General features: G+C 53.1%; 1 protein-coding gene across 2 annotated transcripts; it reads left to right on the top strand.

The window, feature by feature from the left end:
* Nucleotides 1-342: 342 nt before the first annotated feature.
* On the top strand, nucleotides 343-7,355 carry LOC125132848 (zinc finger protein 239-like). Of its 2 annotated transcripts, XM_047790642.1 has the most exons (3): nucleotides 343-535; nucleotides 4,930-5,021; nucleotides 6,012-7,355. In XM_047790642.1, the coding sequence occupies exon 3, from the start codon at nucleotides 6,078-6,080 to the stop codon at nucleotides 7,185-7,187; it is 1,110 nt and encodes a 369-aa protein (XP_047646598.1). In that variant the 5' UTR covers nucleotides 343-535; nucleotides 4,930-5,021; nucleotides 6,012-6,077; the 3' UTR covers nucleotides 7,188-7,355. The 2 variants fall into 2 exon arrangements, with proteins under 2 accessions (XP_047646598.1, XP_047646597.1); XM_047790641.1 differs by lacking the exon at nucleotides 4,930-5,021.
* The last annotated feature ends 9,482 nt before the right edge of the window (nucleotides 7,356-16,837 follow it).

Below are 16,837 nucleotides of genomic sequence, written 5' to 3' on the forward strand. Positions count from 1 at the left end.
ACTCCCAAAAGTCTCTGCGACCATTTTCCTCATCCCCCTCCCTCCCCCTCCTTCCCGCTTCCCTAGAAAATAACAGTTGGTGGAACCATTCGCCAGAGCTTTCTAGCCACGAAGTCATCCTTGAATATAAGATTTTTATCATGTTCTTCTTTTTATGGACAAGGGCACTCTCGTTGTCTCCTCCCCTTTGAAACTACAATACCCAGAAGTCTCTGGCCCTCAGGCTGAAGGTTGCCTTGGAGACAGAGAGAGACGCCGGAAGCCAGAGAATGAGGCGGGGCCAGGGTAAAAGAAGGATTCCGATTGGTGGAGTCGTCATAGCGCTGGCTTTGAAGGACAGGTCAAGGGGTGCGCGTGCGCCGTGCGTTGGCCCAGCGCGCGTTCTCGGTCGGCCGAGTCTGGGGGGGTCCTCAAGCCCCCCGCGACACGACGCTGTCGCAGGTTGCGCTGGGCAAAGGCGAATCCTGCGCAAACCAGACGCTCCGGCCGCGTTTCCTTGGCCGGAAGTGCGCGCTCCATAGAAGTGTCCCGGGAGGTAAGTGCGATCCCTAGATTCCCCAGCCCCGGTTTCTGAATCAGCTTACATGTTTCCATGGTAACAGTCCCCCCGCATGTGACATCATAGCTCCCGTTGGGAAAAGATGGGGCAGATTTGAAGGGCTTGCGGATAATGAGCCGCTGCCCCCTCCAACGGGCGGCCTACCCTGTACCCCCAATTTCATCTGCTTTGGGCCTGTTTCCGCCGCTTTGCGAAGTGACCTTTGGAGCCCCTTCCGCCGCCCTCAGTAGTTCTTGGACCCTGGGCGAGGTACACTAGCGCTGTGCCTCAGTTTCGCCATCCGTAAAAGGAGGAGGATGCTAGAATTTGACTCCTAGAGAAGGTTGCTGTGAGGATTAAAGAGCCTTGAGATGGTGCGCCGCACACAATAGCCACTCAAGTGTTAGCGTCTCTGACTGTCATCGTGATCATTGTTCCCTTGGGTTTTGGACAGGTCCCTCCCCTGCTCTGGGGTCTCATGGTTGACTTGCAAACTGGGTGCTTTGGGGGTTGTGTGTCTGTGTCTTTCTTCAGAGCCTCACCCGTGACATATGAAAGTTCCCAGGCCAGGGGATCTAATAGGAGCTGCAGCTACCAGCCTACACCACAGCCACAGCCACAGCAGATTCCAGCTGCATCTGTGACCTACACTGCAGCTCACGTCAATGCCAAATCCTTAACCCACTGAGCCTGAGCGAGGCCAGGGATGCAACCTGCGTCCTCATGGTTATGGCTTGAACCTAGCCAGAATCTAGATTGAGACTTGAACCCATCTGCTGGGACTCAAACCCAGCCTAAACCCATATTGGGACTTGAACCCACAGTTTTTAAATTAGAATCACTTACCCAGTGTCTGGACTTACTGATGTTCAGTTTCTGTATGCCTCTACGCAGAATGAATTCAGCGAGACACAAACTGACAGGCAAGAAATAGATTTATTAAGATAGGATGCCTGTGGAGTTCCCATCGTGGCACAAGGGAAACGAATCCGATTGGGAACCATGAGGTGTGGGTTCGATCCCTGGCCTCCCTCAGTGGGTGAAGGACCTGGCGTTGCCCTGAGCTGTGGTGTAGGTCATAGATGTGGCTTGGATCTGGCATTGCTGTGGCTCTGGCGTAGGCCAGCAGCAACAGCTCCGATTCGAGCCCTGGCCTGGGAACATCCATATGCCGTGGGTGCAGCCCTAAAAAGCAAAAATTAAAAATTAAAAAAAAAAAAAAAGACAAGAAGCCTGTGAGAGATCAATGAGGACAGGCAAGGAGGCTTTGCCCTGGGGATTAGATGGGCTACATTTTTATAATCCAGGGGGAGCGGGGAAGGGAAAAGACTGCCTCTTTCCTCTTTCTTCCAATCGTAGCTCCTCCTTGGTGTCCAGTAAGAGTATTTGACCCTGTAAGGTCAAACTAGGACTATCAAGGTGCTGATTCAAATCAGCAGAAGGGTGGTCCTTAAACTCCTGCCCTTGGTCTGAACCTGAATGCAGGCCTCCCTCCATCCCCCACCCAATAATGACCTGAGGCATAGCTCTTGCCTCCACTAGTCAAGCAAATCTGCTCATTCTGATGGCTTTCTTGAACAATTATTATTATTATTATTATTTGTCTTTTTGCCTTTTCTAGGGTCACACCTGGGGCATATGGAGGTTCCCAGGCTAGGGGTCGAATCGGAGCTGTAGCCACCAGCCTACGCCAGAGCCACAGCAACGTGGGATTCAAGCCGCATCTGCGACCTACACCACAGCTCACAGCAACGCCGGATCCTTAACCCACTGAGCAAGGCCAGGGATCAAACCCACAACCTCATGGTTCCTAGTCAGATTCGTTAACCACTGAGCCACGATGGGAACTCCATCTTGAACAATTATTAACTTACAGTGATCTCCCAAAGTTCCCTAGGTTTCCCTACTTTAATTGTCCCCTATTGGGACTTCTTACCTACCTGTGTAACTATGCTATTCCATGCCTCTCAGTAAGACCCTGGAATTCCAGAAGCTTGTCCTTGTCATGGCCACTGCTTGATGACCATGGTTAGTTCCTAGTCCTTGGCCAGCCCTTCCACCTGTCCTCAGGTAGAAAATGGTGGGGATGGGCTTTTCCAGCTTCTGGTCCAGGCACTGCCCCTGACTTTGCCCGGTGACATGGGACATGCTCTTTGGTCCAAGCTTGCCCTCCATCATCTCCCATCTGTGAACTAACCAAGATGTGCCCAATTGATTTTTTTTTTTTTTACTTTTTAGGGCTGCTCTTGAGGCATATGGAGGTTCCCAGGCAGGGGGTCTAATGGGAGCTACAGTTGCCGGCCTATGTCACAGCCGCAGCAATGACAGATTGGAGCTACATCTGCTACGTGCACCACAGCTCACGGCAACACCCGATCCTTAACCCACTGAGCAAGGTCGGGGATCGAACCCTCAGCCTCATGGTTCCCAGTCAGATTCGTTTCCACTGCACCAGGACAGGAATTCCCCAATTGATGTGAATTACATTTTTTTTTTCTTTTTTGGTTGCCTCAGTGGCAGTGGCATATGGAAATTCCTAGGCCAGGGATTGAATCCCAGGTGGAGTTCCTTAACCCACTGTGCCAGCCCAGGGATCAGACCCGTATCTCCACAGAGACAAGCCGGATCCTTAACCCACTGTGCCATAGTGGGAATTCAAGGGGTGCCCAACTGAATTTGGAGGTTTCGTTCAGTGCTAACATTGCTGTCAGGACATCTCGTGTCCCCCAAAGGCCTTGGTACCCCGCACTTTGTGCTGTTAAGCAGCTTTTTCCTCTTTGTATCAGATGTGGCTTCAACTTCAACAAGGTTGGTTTTTTCCAGTTTTGTACCAAAATCAAGCCAGTTCATATTTCCCTCCCTGGGTCTCTGAAATAGGACTCCAGCTAAGTCAGTGCCCCCATGACCTCTGGAGACATGTGGTCAGGAAGTTATTTTTTCAGTTGCTTTCTCTCTTTTCATTGTGTTTGCTGTTAGGACCATGATGGTCAGGACGGGAAATTTCCCCTTCCACCCCTCGAGTTCTTGTGGCTAGACTAATACTAAAATTGACACAAGACAGGAGTTCCTGTCGTGCCGCAGTGGTTAACGAATCCGACTAGGAACCATGAGGTTGTGGGTTCGGTCCCTGGCCTTGCTCAGTGGATTAACGATCCGGCATTGCTGTGAGCTGTGGTGTAGGTTGCAGACGCGGCTTGGATCCCACGTTGCTGTGGCTCTGGCGTAGGCTGGTGGCTACAGCTCCGATTCGACCCCTAGCCTGGGAACCTCCATATGCCGCAGGAGCGGCCCAAGAAATAGCAAAAAGACAAAATAATAATAAAATAATAATAATAATAATAATAATAATAATAATAATAATCAGAGCATCTCCCTCGCTGCAATCTATTGAAAGTCAGCCCTTGACACAAGGGTTTGTAACGCAAAAACAAAAATATTTTAAAAAGACGAAAAAAGAAAAAAAAAACACAAAAATAATCAAAGTGCCATTGAGGCATATTTTGGGGCACCCTGTCCTGGTCCCCAACATGATACTGGCTTTCTATTTGGAGCAGTACAGTGATGTTTCATGTTAAAAATAAACTTTGTGAAGTTCCCTTCGTGACTCAGTGGTTAATGAACCCAACTAGTATCCATGAGGATGCAGGTTCGATCCCTGGCCTTGCTCAGTGGGTTAAGGAGTATTGCTGTGAACTGTGCTGTAGGTTGCAGACATGGCCCTGGTGTGGCATGGCTGCGGCTGTGGCATAGGCTGGCAGCTGTAGCTCCAATTCGACCTGTAGCCTGGGAACGTCTGTATACCAAGGGTGTGGTGTTAAGAAGCAAAATAAGGAGTTCCCGTTGTGGCTCAGTGGTTAACAAACCGGACCAGCATCCGTTAGGATGCAGGTTTAATCCCTGGCCTTGCTCAGTGGGTTAAGGATCCGGTGTTGCTGTGGGGTGTGGTATAGGTCGCAGATGCAGCTCGGATCTCTCATTGCTGAGACTGTGGTGTAGGCTGGCTACAGCTCTGATTGGACCCCTACCCTGGGAAGCTCCATATGCTGCTGGAGTGGCCCTAAAAAGACAAAAAAAAAAAAAAAAAAGAAGCAAAATAAACAAACAAACTTTGCACATGCAGTGACTCTCAGTCTTGGTTGTATGGATGTCAGAGCTACTTGGGAGCTATTAAAAAAAAAAAAAAATCCTATGCCCAACCCCACCTCTGGAAATTCATTCCACTTGTCTTGGCCAGTGCATTGCTTTTATTCCCAGAAGATTCTAATATGAATGAGGGATTGAAAAACACTGACTAGTTAAAGGTCTGTTGTGCTCTAAAATTTATTAGTTTTGCTCACCCCTAAATCCTAAATGGGTCTTTGCTTGTCCTGCCTTTGGCTTCCTTCCTTCAGTCACGAAGCCCTTCACCTGAACCAGCAGCCCAGGGAGGACTGCATTTACTGACCGCCTAAGGAAGAGTCCTTCGCCTTGCTACTTCTGGCAGGTAGAAGCTGCTGGCATTCCCTGGGGCTAAGGACTGAGTGTTTGTCTGCCCCCACCCCATTCCTATGTTGGAGCTTTAATGGCCAATGGAGCTATTTGGAGGTGGAGGCTTTGGGAGGTAATTAATTGGTTTGGATGAACTTGGCAGTAGAGCCATCCTGGTGCAATTGTTGCCCTCAAAGGGGGATGAAAGGACCGGAGTTCACTCCCTCTCTGCATCCATGGCTTGTTCTGAGCCACTCCACCACCCTGGAGGCTGGAGAATCCAGTCTTTTTTTTTTTGGGGGGGGGGGGTCTTTTTAGGGCCACACTGGTGGCATATGGATCCTTAACCTACTGAGCAAAGCCAGGGATCGAACCTGCCTCCTCATGGATACCAGTCAGATTCGTTTTTGCTGAGTCACATTGGAAATGATCCAGTCCATTTTTTTAGGCTGAGGGCTGAGGCAGGGGGGCGGGGGTCCCTCAGCAGCAAGGAGGTGGAGCCGAGATAAACTTGTTTGGAGCTAAGCCCCCAGGCCTCATCTGGGGAGGGGGTTGGGGGGTGCTTACCCAAGAACAGAAATCCTTTTTTTTTTTTTTTTTCCCCGTTTTAGAAATCCCATGAGACAAATCCCATAGGATAGCACTTTTACGTGGAATCTAAAATATGGCACAAATGAACCTCTCCACAGAGCAGAAGCAGACACAGACAGAGCCGACTTGTGGCCGCTGAGGGGGAAGGAGTGGGATGCACGGGGAATTTGGGGTTAGTAGATGCAAACTATGACATTGAGAATGGATGCTCAGATCCTGCTGTACAGCGCAGGGAACTCTCCAATCACTTGGGATAGACCATGATGGAAGATAATATAAGAAAAGAAATGCGGGACCCAGTCACTTTGAAACTGGCACAACGTTGTCAATCAACTATGATTTAATTTAAAAAAAAAAAAAAGGAAAAAAGGGTAAAAAAAAATGCCTTGGATAACGTGCATTTTCAACCTCTCAGCTGGCGCGACTTGGCCGGACACACCAGAGCAGGGATGTTTCTGGAGAGTAAACGCACGAGGCTGCAATGAGGGGCACTCAGTGTGCTGAGCTCCGAGAGGCCTGGAGGCAGGACCCACCCGATGACCCGGAGCCGCTCCTGGGAGAACTGACCAGCGTTCAGGACCGAGGTAACCGAAGTTACGGCGGTGGGAGGAACGCCCTCCCGACGGCGCACACACCTCGGAACGCGGCTGCTGAAGGGCCGCGGCATCGGTGTCCGATCCGCGGCAAAAGCTTTGAGCAGCAAGCCGACCTCCTGGACCACCAGAAAATCTCCACGGGGAGGAAGCCGTTCCAGTGCGGCGAGTGCGGGAAAGCCTTCAGCTACCCCTCGGCCCTGAAGGTGCACCAGCGGACACACACCGGGGAGCGGCCGTTCCCCTGCGCGCAGTGCGGCAAGGCCTTCAGCCACAGCTCGGCGCTGCTCCTGCACCGGCGCGTGCACACGGGCGAGCGGCCCTACGCGTGCGGGGACTGCGGCCGCGCCTTCTCGCAAAGCTCCTCGCTCGTCCTGCACCGGCGCACACACACGGGCGAGCGGCCCTACGACTGCCCCGCGTGCGGGAAGGCCTTCGCGCGCCACTCGGCGCTGGTGGAGCACCGGCGGGTGCACACGGGCGAGCGGCCATACGCCTGCAGCCTCTGCGGCAGGGCCTTCAGCCAGGGCGCGCACCTGGCGCGCCACCGCAAGGTCCACGTGCAGCCCAAGGCGCACGGGTGCGGGCACTGCGGCAGGGCCTTCCGCTCGCCCGCCGCCCTGCTGCAGCACCGGAGGATCCACACGGGCGAGCGGCCCTTCGGGTGCCCGGAGTGCGGGAAGGCCTTCACCCAGCGTCCCTACCTGGCGCAGCACCTGCGCGTGCACGCGGGCGAGCGGCCCTTCGAGTGCGAGCGCTGCGGGAAGGCCTTCGGCAAGTGCGCGCACCTGGCGCGGCACCCGGAGACGCACGCGTGCGTCCGCGCGCCGGCGGGGAAGGCGCGCGGCGGGGACGCGCCCCAGGGGCCCGCGGACGCCGGCACCTCTGTCGCAGAGCGCCGCAGGCAGCGGCGCCCACCCCACCTCTGCGGGGACTGCGGGAGGGTCTTCAGGTGCAGCGCGGCCTTGGTCCAGCATCGGCGGCTGCAGGCCTGCTGACCCGCGCGGCAAACTGCGGGGCGGGCCTTTCGCCGGCAACTTGGTTCAGCACCTCGGAGACCCCGGGGGTAGGATTTGGGGCAAGGAGTCAGCAGCGGAGCCTTAACGAGAAGCGGCATTATGCCCCCTTTTTGAAAAAAAAATATATTGGAAAACCTTATTTTGTCAGTCTCCGATTTTCCACGCCTCTTACTTTGGACCTGACCTTGAGGACGTACGTGTATCGGCCACCGGACCCCTTGGCTCCCCCTGGCCGAGCAGGTACCTCCTCTGGGCTTGGAGGGTCAAGCAGGCGAGGGGGCTGCTTAAGGGACGGTCGTCTAGGAGGCTGGGAGAGCAGGGGGCCTGGAGGCCTCTCTGGCTTCTCCCCTACATGCAGGAAAGTGGCCTTCGAGTCGGCCCAGAGCGCTGTGGGTGTACAGGTGCTGCCCTAGGGCTTGATACAGGGAAAGCCTTGAGTGCTTGCGCCACCCCTCTTATCGTGTTACAGGTGGGAAAACGGAGGCCCAGGCCCTTGGGAGCTGGGATGACCCAGGATGGCGACCCGGGCAGCGGGGCCCAAGGAAGTCTTCTCCTAAGGAGGCAGCTCATGACTCCTGTGCTCCCTACCCAGTGGCATCCTGGTATTTCATCCCCTGGGGCTTGGTTTCTCCCACCCCCTCCCCCGTTTCCCAGACAAAAAAAAAAAACAAGCATAAAATAATTCAGGCAAGGCTGCTGGTGCAGGGCTCTCCCCTCTGCGTGGCCTCCAGGGCCCCAGGGTCATTGGCGAATGAAGTCGCCCGCGGTCCTTTTGAGACAGAGTGGGGGCGGCGGGGGGGGGGGGGTCCATGCCTCCTCCAGGAAGCTGTCTTTACCCTGCTCTGCGGGGAAGGGCTGGTGTTGGTGGCCACTGATCCACCGGGGGAGCCAGGAGAAGGAGTCTCTTTGTCTTGTAAATGTCATCACCAGCCTCAGCCGGTTGTCATAGTGACTTTTTTTTTTTTTTTTAAGCTGACCCTGCAGGCTTCTGGATGTTAAGGGGATTGGCCTTCGTCCCTTGGTCCCTGGGAGGGAAACTTGAAGCCTTCGGAATCACACAGGGGCAGGAGGGCCTTGTTATCCCAGGGTGGGCCCCTGGGACCACAGAGCAGTGATGCTGAGAGATGACCCATGGTAGCTTGGGGGCAGGCCTGGTCGTGCTGAAGCCAGAAAGATGATACCGGAATCCGGGTTCTTGCTCACGCAGTCGAAGATTGACCTCCGTGAACACACGGGCAGCAAGCAAGCAAGGTCTTTATTGAAGGAAAGCAAATAGCTCCCAGGGCTGCTGGGAGCGGGGAGAAGAACCCCCCCCCCCCATTGTCTATAGGAGTTTTTATCCCTTAAAGATGGGGGGGACCAACACGGGATCCAGAAAGATGTGGTTTTCTCCCATTGGCCTTGCTCAGTTACCTATATCAGTCCTTGTCCCATAGGAGTCTTAAGGGAGGAAATTTCCCATAAGCCTCATGGGTTTTTTTGCCCTTTTCTTTCTGTAAACTGAGTCATGGTTTTAGGGATTCGTGTCCATCTGGGCGAGGTACACTCCATCTAGTAAGCAAGGCCTGTGGGGATGTTACTCCCTGGAGCCCTTAAGCCACAAATGTTAATCAATAGCCATATCAGAGAATTTGTTGAAGCCCACGCTCCTGTGCTGACGAGCTTCAGTGCCAGAGAGACCAACCGCGGTGCTTGGAGGTCGGGGCTTGGAGCCGCCTGATAAACCCAAGCTCTGGGCAGGAGATGCTGTGGGCCCACGATTGAGTTAAATCATTGAGGGGCCCGTGACCCAGTCACCCATGCCTGCTTGATGACACCCCGGTAAGACCCTGGATGCCCACGGCTTGGGTGAGCTTCCTGGCAGGTGATACACTGCAGCGTGCCAGCGTGCAATGGAAGCTTTGCATCCGGGACTCTCCCAGCCTCCCTTTGGCAGCTCGGAATTTGTATCCTTTCTTTCTTTTCTTTTTCTTTCTTTCTTTTCTTTTCTTTTCTTTTTTTTTTTTTTTTTTTGGTCTTTTGTCTTTTTAGGGCTGCACCCGTGGCATATGGAGGTTCCCAGGCTAGGGGTCCAATAGGAGCTACATCTGCCGGCCATAGCCACAGCCACAGCCACAGACATGCCAAATCTGAGCCTCGTCTGCAACCTACTCCACAGCTCACGGCAACACCAGATCCTTAACCCACTGAGCGAGGCCAGGGTTCAAACCCACAACCTCGCGGCTCCTAGTCGGAGTCGTTTCTGCTGCGCCTCAAGGGAACTCCCTGTACCCTTTCTAATTAAACAGTATCCCTAAGTCTAGTGCTTTCCAGAGTTGGGAGTCATTCTACAGAGTTATCAAACCTGAGGGAATTGGAGTTCCTGTCGTGGCTCAGCTCCGATTAGATCCCTAGCCTGGGAACCTCCATATGCCACGGGAAGCGGCCCTAGAAGAGGCAAAAAGAAACAAACAAACAAACAAACAAACAAAAGAAACCCCACCAAAAAACAAAACCTGAGGGAAGTGATGGGAATCTCCGAATTTACAGCCAATTAGTGCAGAAGCAAAGGCGGCCCCTGACCCTGGAACTTGGGACTGGTGTCTGAAGTCAGGGCCATCCTGTACCCTTAACCAGTGATGTTTGCCCCATTTAATCTAATTCTTTCAATGCTTTTATGATTTTATTTCCCCCGTCCATCAGGTCTGATCTAGAATCTGGCTGGTGGTGTTCAGACTGAAGCACTGCCCAACCTCCAGCCCCCAGATTTCATTTGCTAATGGTTCAAGCTGCTTAAAAAGCAAAGCAAGGCGTTCCCGTGGTGGCTCAGTGGTTAACAAACCTGACTAGGAACCATGAGGTTGCGGGTTTGATCCCTGGCCTTGCTCAGTGGGTTAAGGATCCGGCGTTGCCATGAGCTGTGGTGTGGGTCGCAGACGTGGCTTGGATCTGACGTTGCTATGGCTCTGGTGTAGGCTGGTGGCTACAGCTCCAATTGGACCCCTAGCCTGGGAACCTCCATATGCTGCAGGTGCGGCCCTAAAAAGATAACAGAAACAAAAAGCAAAGCAAGAATGACCACTGATCTGGACCAGGCTTCTGCTTTGTTAAGGCTAACGCCAGCTGCATTTCTCAGAGTGTTTCCTGAACACGAAGCAAAATGCTAGAACCTGGACCTCAGTTGGCTCCACAGTCAACTCAGATGGGCCATCTCTCTTTCTGCCCCTGCTTCCTGATACAGGGCATCCTGGTTAAGTGTTTGTCCTCAGCGTCCTGACCTGGGGCTGTAGCTACCTAGCAACGGGCGGGTGGCCAGTTTTAGGTCCTCTTGTTAAAATGCTGGATGGCCTCTCCTGAGTCAACACACACACAAGGCTGCCACACCCAAGGCTCTTAGGACAGGGCCTGGCGCAAGCATTCAGTAACCATCAGTGATTGCTTTAGAACTATGTTTTAATGGTGATAAATGCAAAATGGCTGCGACATTGTTGCTTTCAAAAACGATAGAGGTTCTCTGTTTAGGAGTTCCTGCTGTGGCGCAACTAATTGGCATTGTCTCTGGAGTGCATGAAAGCAGGTTCAATCCCTGCCTGGCACAGTGGGTTAAGGATCCGGCATTGCCACAGCTGCAGTGTAGGGTGCAACTGCAGCTCAGATCTGATCCCTGGCCTGGGAACTCCATATGCCGTGGGGCAGCCAAAAAAGAGAAAAAAAAGATGTTCTCTGATTGATAGAATTTGTATCAGTGAATGCTACTGTGTACCAAGTACTCCTGTGCCCGAGTATCTAAAATGCTTTTTTTTCTTTTGTCTTTTTAGGGCCACACCTGCAGCATATGGAGGTTCCCAGGTTAGGGGTCTATTCATAGCTGCAGCCGCTGGCCTACACCAGAGCCACAGCAACAGCAACCTCAGATCTGAGCCACGTCAGCTCACAGCAACGCCGGATCCTTCACCTACTTAGCGAGGCCAGGGATTGAACCTGCAACCTCATGGTTCTTAGTCGGATTTGTTTCCGCCGCGCCACGACGGGAACTCCCCGAGCCTGTAAAATGCTTTTGTTTCTTAACCTTCACCGTGGTGCCATGACTAGTTCCTCTCAACAGCCCCGTGTTCTACCAATAAGAAAATCCATCCTGAGACATGAACCTGTCTGCAGAACAGAGACAGACTCCCAGACCTGGAGAGCAGACTTGTGGCTGCCAAGGGGGATGGGGACGGGCTGGGATGGACGGGGAGTTTGGGGTTAGTAGATGCAAACTGTGACATCGAGAATGGATAAGCAGTGAGATCCTGCTCTACAGCACAGGGAACTTGTGATAAAACATGATAGACGGTAATAGGAGGAGAATGCATGTATGTATGTGGCCGGGTCACTTTGCGGTACAGCAGAATGTGACAGAACAGTGTAAATCAACTGTAATAAAAATTAAAAAAAAAATCAAACCTGGAGTTCCTGTCGTGGCTCAGTGGTTAACAAATCCGACTAGGAACCATGAGGTTGCGGGTTCAATCCCTGGCCTTGCTCATTGGGTTCAGGATCCAGCGTTGCCATGAGCTGTGGTGTAGGCTGCAGACGCGGCTCGGATCCCACGTTGCTGTGGCTCTGGCGTAGGCTTGGCAGTTATAGCTCTGATTAGACCCTTAGCCTGGGAATCTCCATATGCTGAGGGTGAGGCCCTAGAAAAGGCAAAAAGACAAAAAAAAAATCAAACCTGAAGTAGGCTGCCTCACTTGGCCAGGGGTACGGAGCAGGTAAGGAGACTCAGCATGTCCCCTTGAGGTCGAAACCCGCTGCCAGCCACCCATGTGGCACCTTTGGTATTAGCGTGATTACATAGCAATGTCCAAGAGGGGTTTATACTAAGAAACAGACTTTGTTTTGGCCTTTCTCCCCATTCCGGACACAGGGCTCCCGCAATCCTCGGAATTCCCTACGTGGTGAGAATGACAAAGACGCCTTTGCTGTGTTAATGAGACGGCTCTGGGTTTGCACCTAAGGATGCGGGCTGGTTGCCTGGGAGACAGCCTTGTGATGGAGATTGGCAATGGCCGGTGATGGAATCGAGCTTGCAGAGGTTCTAAACACCCAGGTGGCCGGGCTTCTGAGAGCTTCCAGGTGGGCAAACAGGCGGAGGTCTGGGGAGATGCAGCAGGAGAGAGCGAGGACGCGCCAGGCCCTTTGCCCTCCCCTCGTCCTCGGCTTCGCTTCCAGCAGGCCGTTCCAGACTTAGATCCTGTCGTCATAACCCGGTGGTCTGGTAAGTAGGATGGCCTTCTGAGTTTTGTGAGCCAGTCCAACAAATTTGAGCCCAAGGAGGGGGTCATTAGACCACAAATCGGTGCCGGCGGGTTAGAAGCATAGCTGACAGCCTGGGCCTGCATTTGGCGTCTGACCCAGAGGGAGCCGCCTGTGAGCCCTTGACCTGCGGGACCTGACACTGTCTCCGGGCAGCTTGTGTCCGAATGGAGTTGAATTGTGGGACAGCCACCTGGTGTCAGAGGGTTGCTTGGTGGTGTGTGAAAAAAACACACGTTGTCATTGGTGTCTCAAGTGGAATGTGTAACCCCTCTCTGGATTCCTGGGTCCTGTGCCTCTGGGAAAGGTGCCCTTTCTTTTTGACTCTGAGCAAGATCAGGATGGTCCACGCACCTGCGAGCGGACCTCCAAGGTGTGGGGAGGTCTGGTGGTGAAACGTGGCTCCACTCGCTGCCTTCCCAAGGCCTTCCCACGCCTGCCCTGTGCCCTGCATCCTGCAGGGCAAGGGGCTTCCCCTGAAGCATCCAGCTTTCATGGGCGGGAGCCAGCCTGCGTCATAACTCGTTACCGTTTCATGCAAATTAAAATCGAAAACGTCCTCAGGCTGGATTTCCCTGGTGGCCTAGAAGGGAAGGGCCTGGCATGGTCACCGCTGTGGCTGGTGTCACAGCTGTGGCTCGTGTTCAGTCCCTGGCCTGGGAACTTCCGCGTGCCTCGGGCGAGGCCAAAAAAAAAAAAAAAGTTCTCAGGCTTTTGGTGTTTAAATGGTGGCTCCCTGACCAGCACCTTCTGGGAAAACTGCAAATTCCCAGGTGCCCACTCCAGACCCACAGACCAGAAACACGGAGAGGGAGTCCAGCGCTCGTGGGTTTAAGTGGCCCTTCAGGTGATTCTGATGTGCTCAAGTTTGAAAACGGTGTGGGGAAGGGATAAAGTGAGGATGCTTAGGAAACCTGGCTGTTCCCGACATCCTTTATTGGGGGCGGGGAGGGGTGTCAAGACTTTTCTTTGTGGTTTCTTGTTATGCAATCCGTCCCCCTGCCGCTTACAAAGTCAATACTCACACGGTGGAGTGGAAAGATGCCTTTCATCAGAGTGCCAGCAATCCGGGGAGATGGTGGGCTCAGCGGCCCCCCAAACACCTCCACAGGTTCTGCTCGGCCATGAGAGCATTTAAAGAGGAACAGGGATGTCTTCTCAGGTAATCACAGGGGGAGGGTCCAAGCTGTCGCCATCCCCTGCCATGTGCAGGCTCGAGGACCCTTAGAGGCTGCCTTGTTCAGAGCTTGGTCCTGAGGTTATGGAAGCGGAGGCTGGGAAGAGCGCTAGCCATGTGTTATTTACTTATTTTTCATTTCTACGTCTTTGCTCCATGGAAAGAACCAGCAAATTAGACACGGTGTTGTGTGACCAAAGATCTGAAGGGTGTGTTCGGGCCGGGGATGAGCAGGGAGCAGGGATGTGCTTGGTTTAAGGTTAGTGACAAGACAAGGGGGTGCCTCCTGCAGAGAGCTCTTTGCTGCAAAGGGCTTTTTCCTGCCCAAAGCTGCTTATATTCTGACCAGGGAAGGAATGCTAGGCACGCGTTAGAAGGTTAAGATTCTTAGTCCTTTAAGGCTCATAAAAACCCAGTCATTGCTAAATTATGGCAAGGTCTAGTCTTTGCCAGTTGCAGAGCTTCAAAGCAACCTATAGCATTTACTTAATCATGGATTCATCATGGTCGGGGTGGGGGTGGGGGTCTCTGTCAGGGACAGTGGGCTTCAGTCAGTCCCAGGTGGTGATGGGATCATTAAAAAATAAAAATAATAAAAAAAAAAAGAGTTCCCGTCGTGGCACAGTGGTTAACGAATCCGACTAGGAACCATGAGGTTGCCAGTTCGGTCCCTGCGTTTGCTTAGTGGGTTAAGGATCCGGCGTTGCCGTGAGCTGTGGTGTAGGTTGCAGTCGCGGCTTGGATCCTGTGTTGCTGTGGCTCTGGCGTAGGCTGGTGGCTACAGCTCCGATTCGACCCCTAGCCTGGGAACCTCCATATGCCGCGGGAGCGGCCCAAGAAATAGCAAAAAGACAAATAAATAAATAAATAAATAAATAAATAAATAAATAAGAAAGAAATGGTAAATCTGTGATAGGATGGCGGTGTTAGTGCCGTGGTGGCGATAATATTGCAATATAAAATCAAATCTACGCATTGTACCTGCTAAGCCACGCAGGGTTATATGTCAGCTCTATCGCAATAGAGCTGGGCGGGGGGGGGGGGGGGGGGGGGGGGGGAGGCCCACCGGGAGGTGCAGCCCAGGTTGAGAGCCATTTCGGTCCAGAAGTACCTCCTTCTTCGTCCTCCCACTCAGAGTACCTGCCCTGCTGCCAGGCTGCCAGCCACACCTGGCAGACACCTTTGGGATGCTGTGGCGTTGGCGGGGGTCAGAAAGACAAAGGAATGGGCAACCATGAGGATGTGAGAAGTGCTGGGAGGAGAAGTACAGGATCCCCGGGGATCCCCAGCGAGGAAGGACTTCCTTCTTCCAAGCTGGGGGAGGGGAGGCAGAGCAGGGGGGGCCGTGGTCCCCCAGGGACGACTTCCGGGCAGGGGGAAGCACGGGGAGAGAGGGATGGGGTGAAGGTGGGTGAGGAGGGCACATTACTTCTGCCCGCTTCCCATGGCCCAGAACACCAGCTGCAAGGGAGGCCCAGAAGGGTGGTCTTGACCAGGCTGCCCTCAGACCATCGGAAACTGAGTTCCAAGCCCGGCGCCAGAGAGACCCTGACTACGCAGCAGAAATTCTGCCAACTTGCGACACCATCTCATGGCATCCTTCCCTTCACGGAAGATGCTTATAAATGCGGACACTGAGTCATGGTCTCTGAGCCTCGGTTCCCGCCGCTGGCGTGTAGGAGGCATCACTCCCTCTGTGCACTTATGGGATTTAAGGAGGTAACAAGTGTTGCGAGTCGCTCTGTTGAGAGCACCTGGCCGGTAGGAGTGACTCGCGCGCCACCTTGTGGTTGTAAGCACGCCGCCTTGGCGCCACCTCGTGGCCACATGCAGCAATTGCTCGTGCTGAGCGCCGCGATGCTGCTTGTCTCGGTTCTCAGACTCGGCTCCCTTGGCAGGCCAGGCAGATGGTGCAAGGGTGGGAGGCTGGCTGAGCGGGAGACCCAGGGGGCGATGGGGACTGTTGCACCCTGGGAAGCCATCCCAGATCTCCAGCAGAGTGTTGCCAGGTAGTGGTGCAGACCTGGAATTAATTCCCCTCAACTGTGACCCCCCCCCCCAAGAAATTGCAACACGTGTGGAAAGCATCTCCAGCTTTAGAGATGGGAACTAATCAAAACTTTTTTGTGGGAGTTCCCTTGGTGGCTTAGGGTTAACCAACCCAACCAGTATTCATGAGGACACGGGTTCCATCCTTGATTCACTCAGTGGCTAAAGGATCCTGCGACGCCCTGGGCTGTGGTGTAGGTTGCAGACGCGGCTCCGATCCCGTGCTGCTGTTTCCGTGGAGTAGGTCGGAGGCTATGGCTCCGATTGGACCCCTAGCCTGGGAACCCCCATATGCCGCGGTTGTGGTCCTAAAAAGAAAGACAAAAAAACCAACTTGTTTTGTGAGCACTGTGCGGGCCCACCCCTTTGTGATGCCTTATAATATGGCCTTGGAGTATTTCAAAATCTTTCCCTCGCCTTCTGGATGGTTAATTTTCTGGGTCAACTTGACTGGATCAAGGAGTGCCCAGATATTTGTTTCTGGGAGTGTCACTGAGGGTGTTTCTGGAAGAATGAGCATCTGAGTCCGCAGACTGGGTAGAACTGATGGCCCTCCCCAGTGTGGGTGGGCATTACCCACATCCACTGAGGACCTGGACAGAACAAAAGGGTGGGGCAGGGAAATCCTCTCTCTACCTGGCTGTCAAGGTGGGATGTTGGTCTTTTCCTGCCCTTGGACTGGAACGTGCACCACTGGCTTTCCTGGTTCTCCAGCCAGCAGACAGCAGACTGCAGGACCTCTCAGCCAATCATTACAAGAAAATTCTTCATAATAAATATACATGCATGTATGTATGCGTGACCTATCTCCGATTGGTTCTGTTTCTCTGGAGAACCTTGGCTAATACAGTGACATTTTATTAAGTGCCTCTTATGGGCCCATACTTTACCTGCCTTATTTGGAGGAGACAGGCACAGAGAGGTTGTGTGCCTTCCCCAAGGTCACACAGCTTTATTTTTTTCTTCTAATTTTATTGAAGTATAGTTGATCTATAATGTGTTCATTTCTGCTGTTTGGCAAAGCGATTCAGTTATATATATTCTTTTTTAAAAAAAGCAATCTTTTTCATTATGGTTTCATCACAGGATATTGAATATATTTCCCTGTGCTACACAGTAGGACCTT

This window comes from Phacochoerus africanus, chromosome 8, assembly GCF_016906955.1.
Source record: "Phacochoerus africanus isolate WHEZ1 chromosome 8, ROS_Pafr_v1, whole genome shotgun sequence".
Lineage (NCBI taxonomy): Eukaryota > Metazoa > Chordata > Mammalia > Artiodactyla > Suidae > Phacochoerus > Phacochoerus africanus.

Excerpts from the sequence above, each read along its gene's own strand:
- LOC125132848 (XM_047790642.1), top strand. The coding sequence starts at position 6,078 with ATGAGGGGCACTCAGTGTGCTGAGCTCCGAGAGGCCTGGAGGCAGGAC.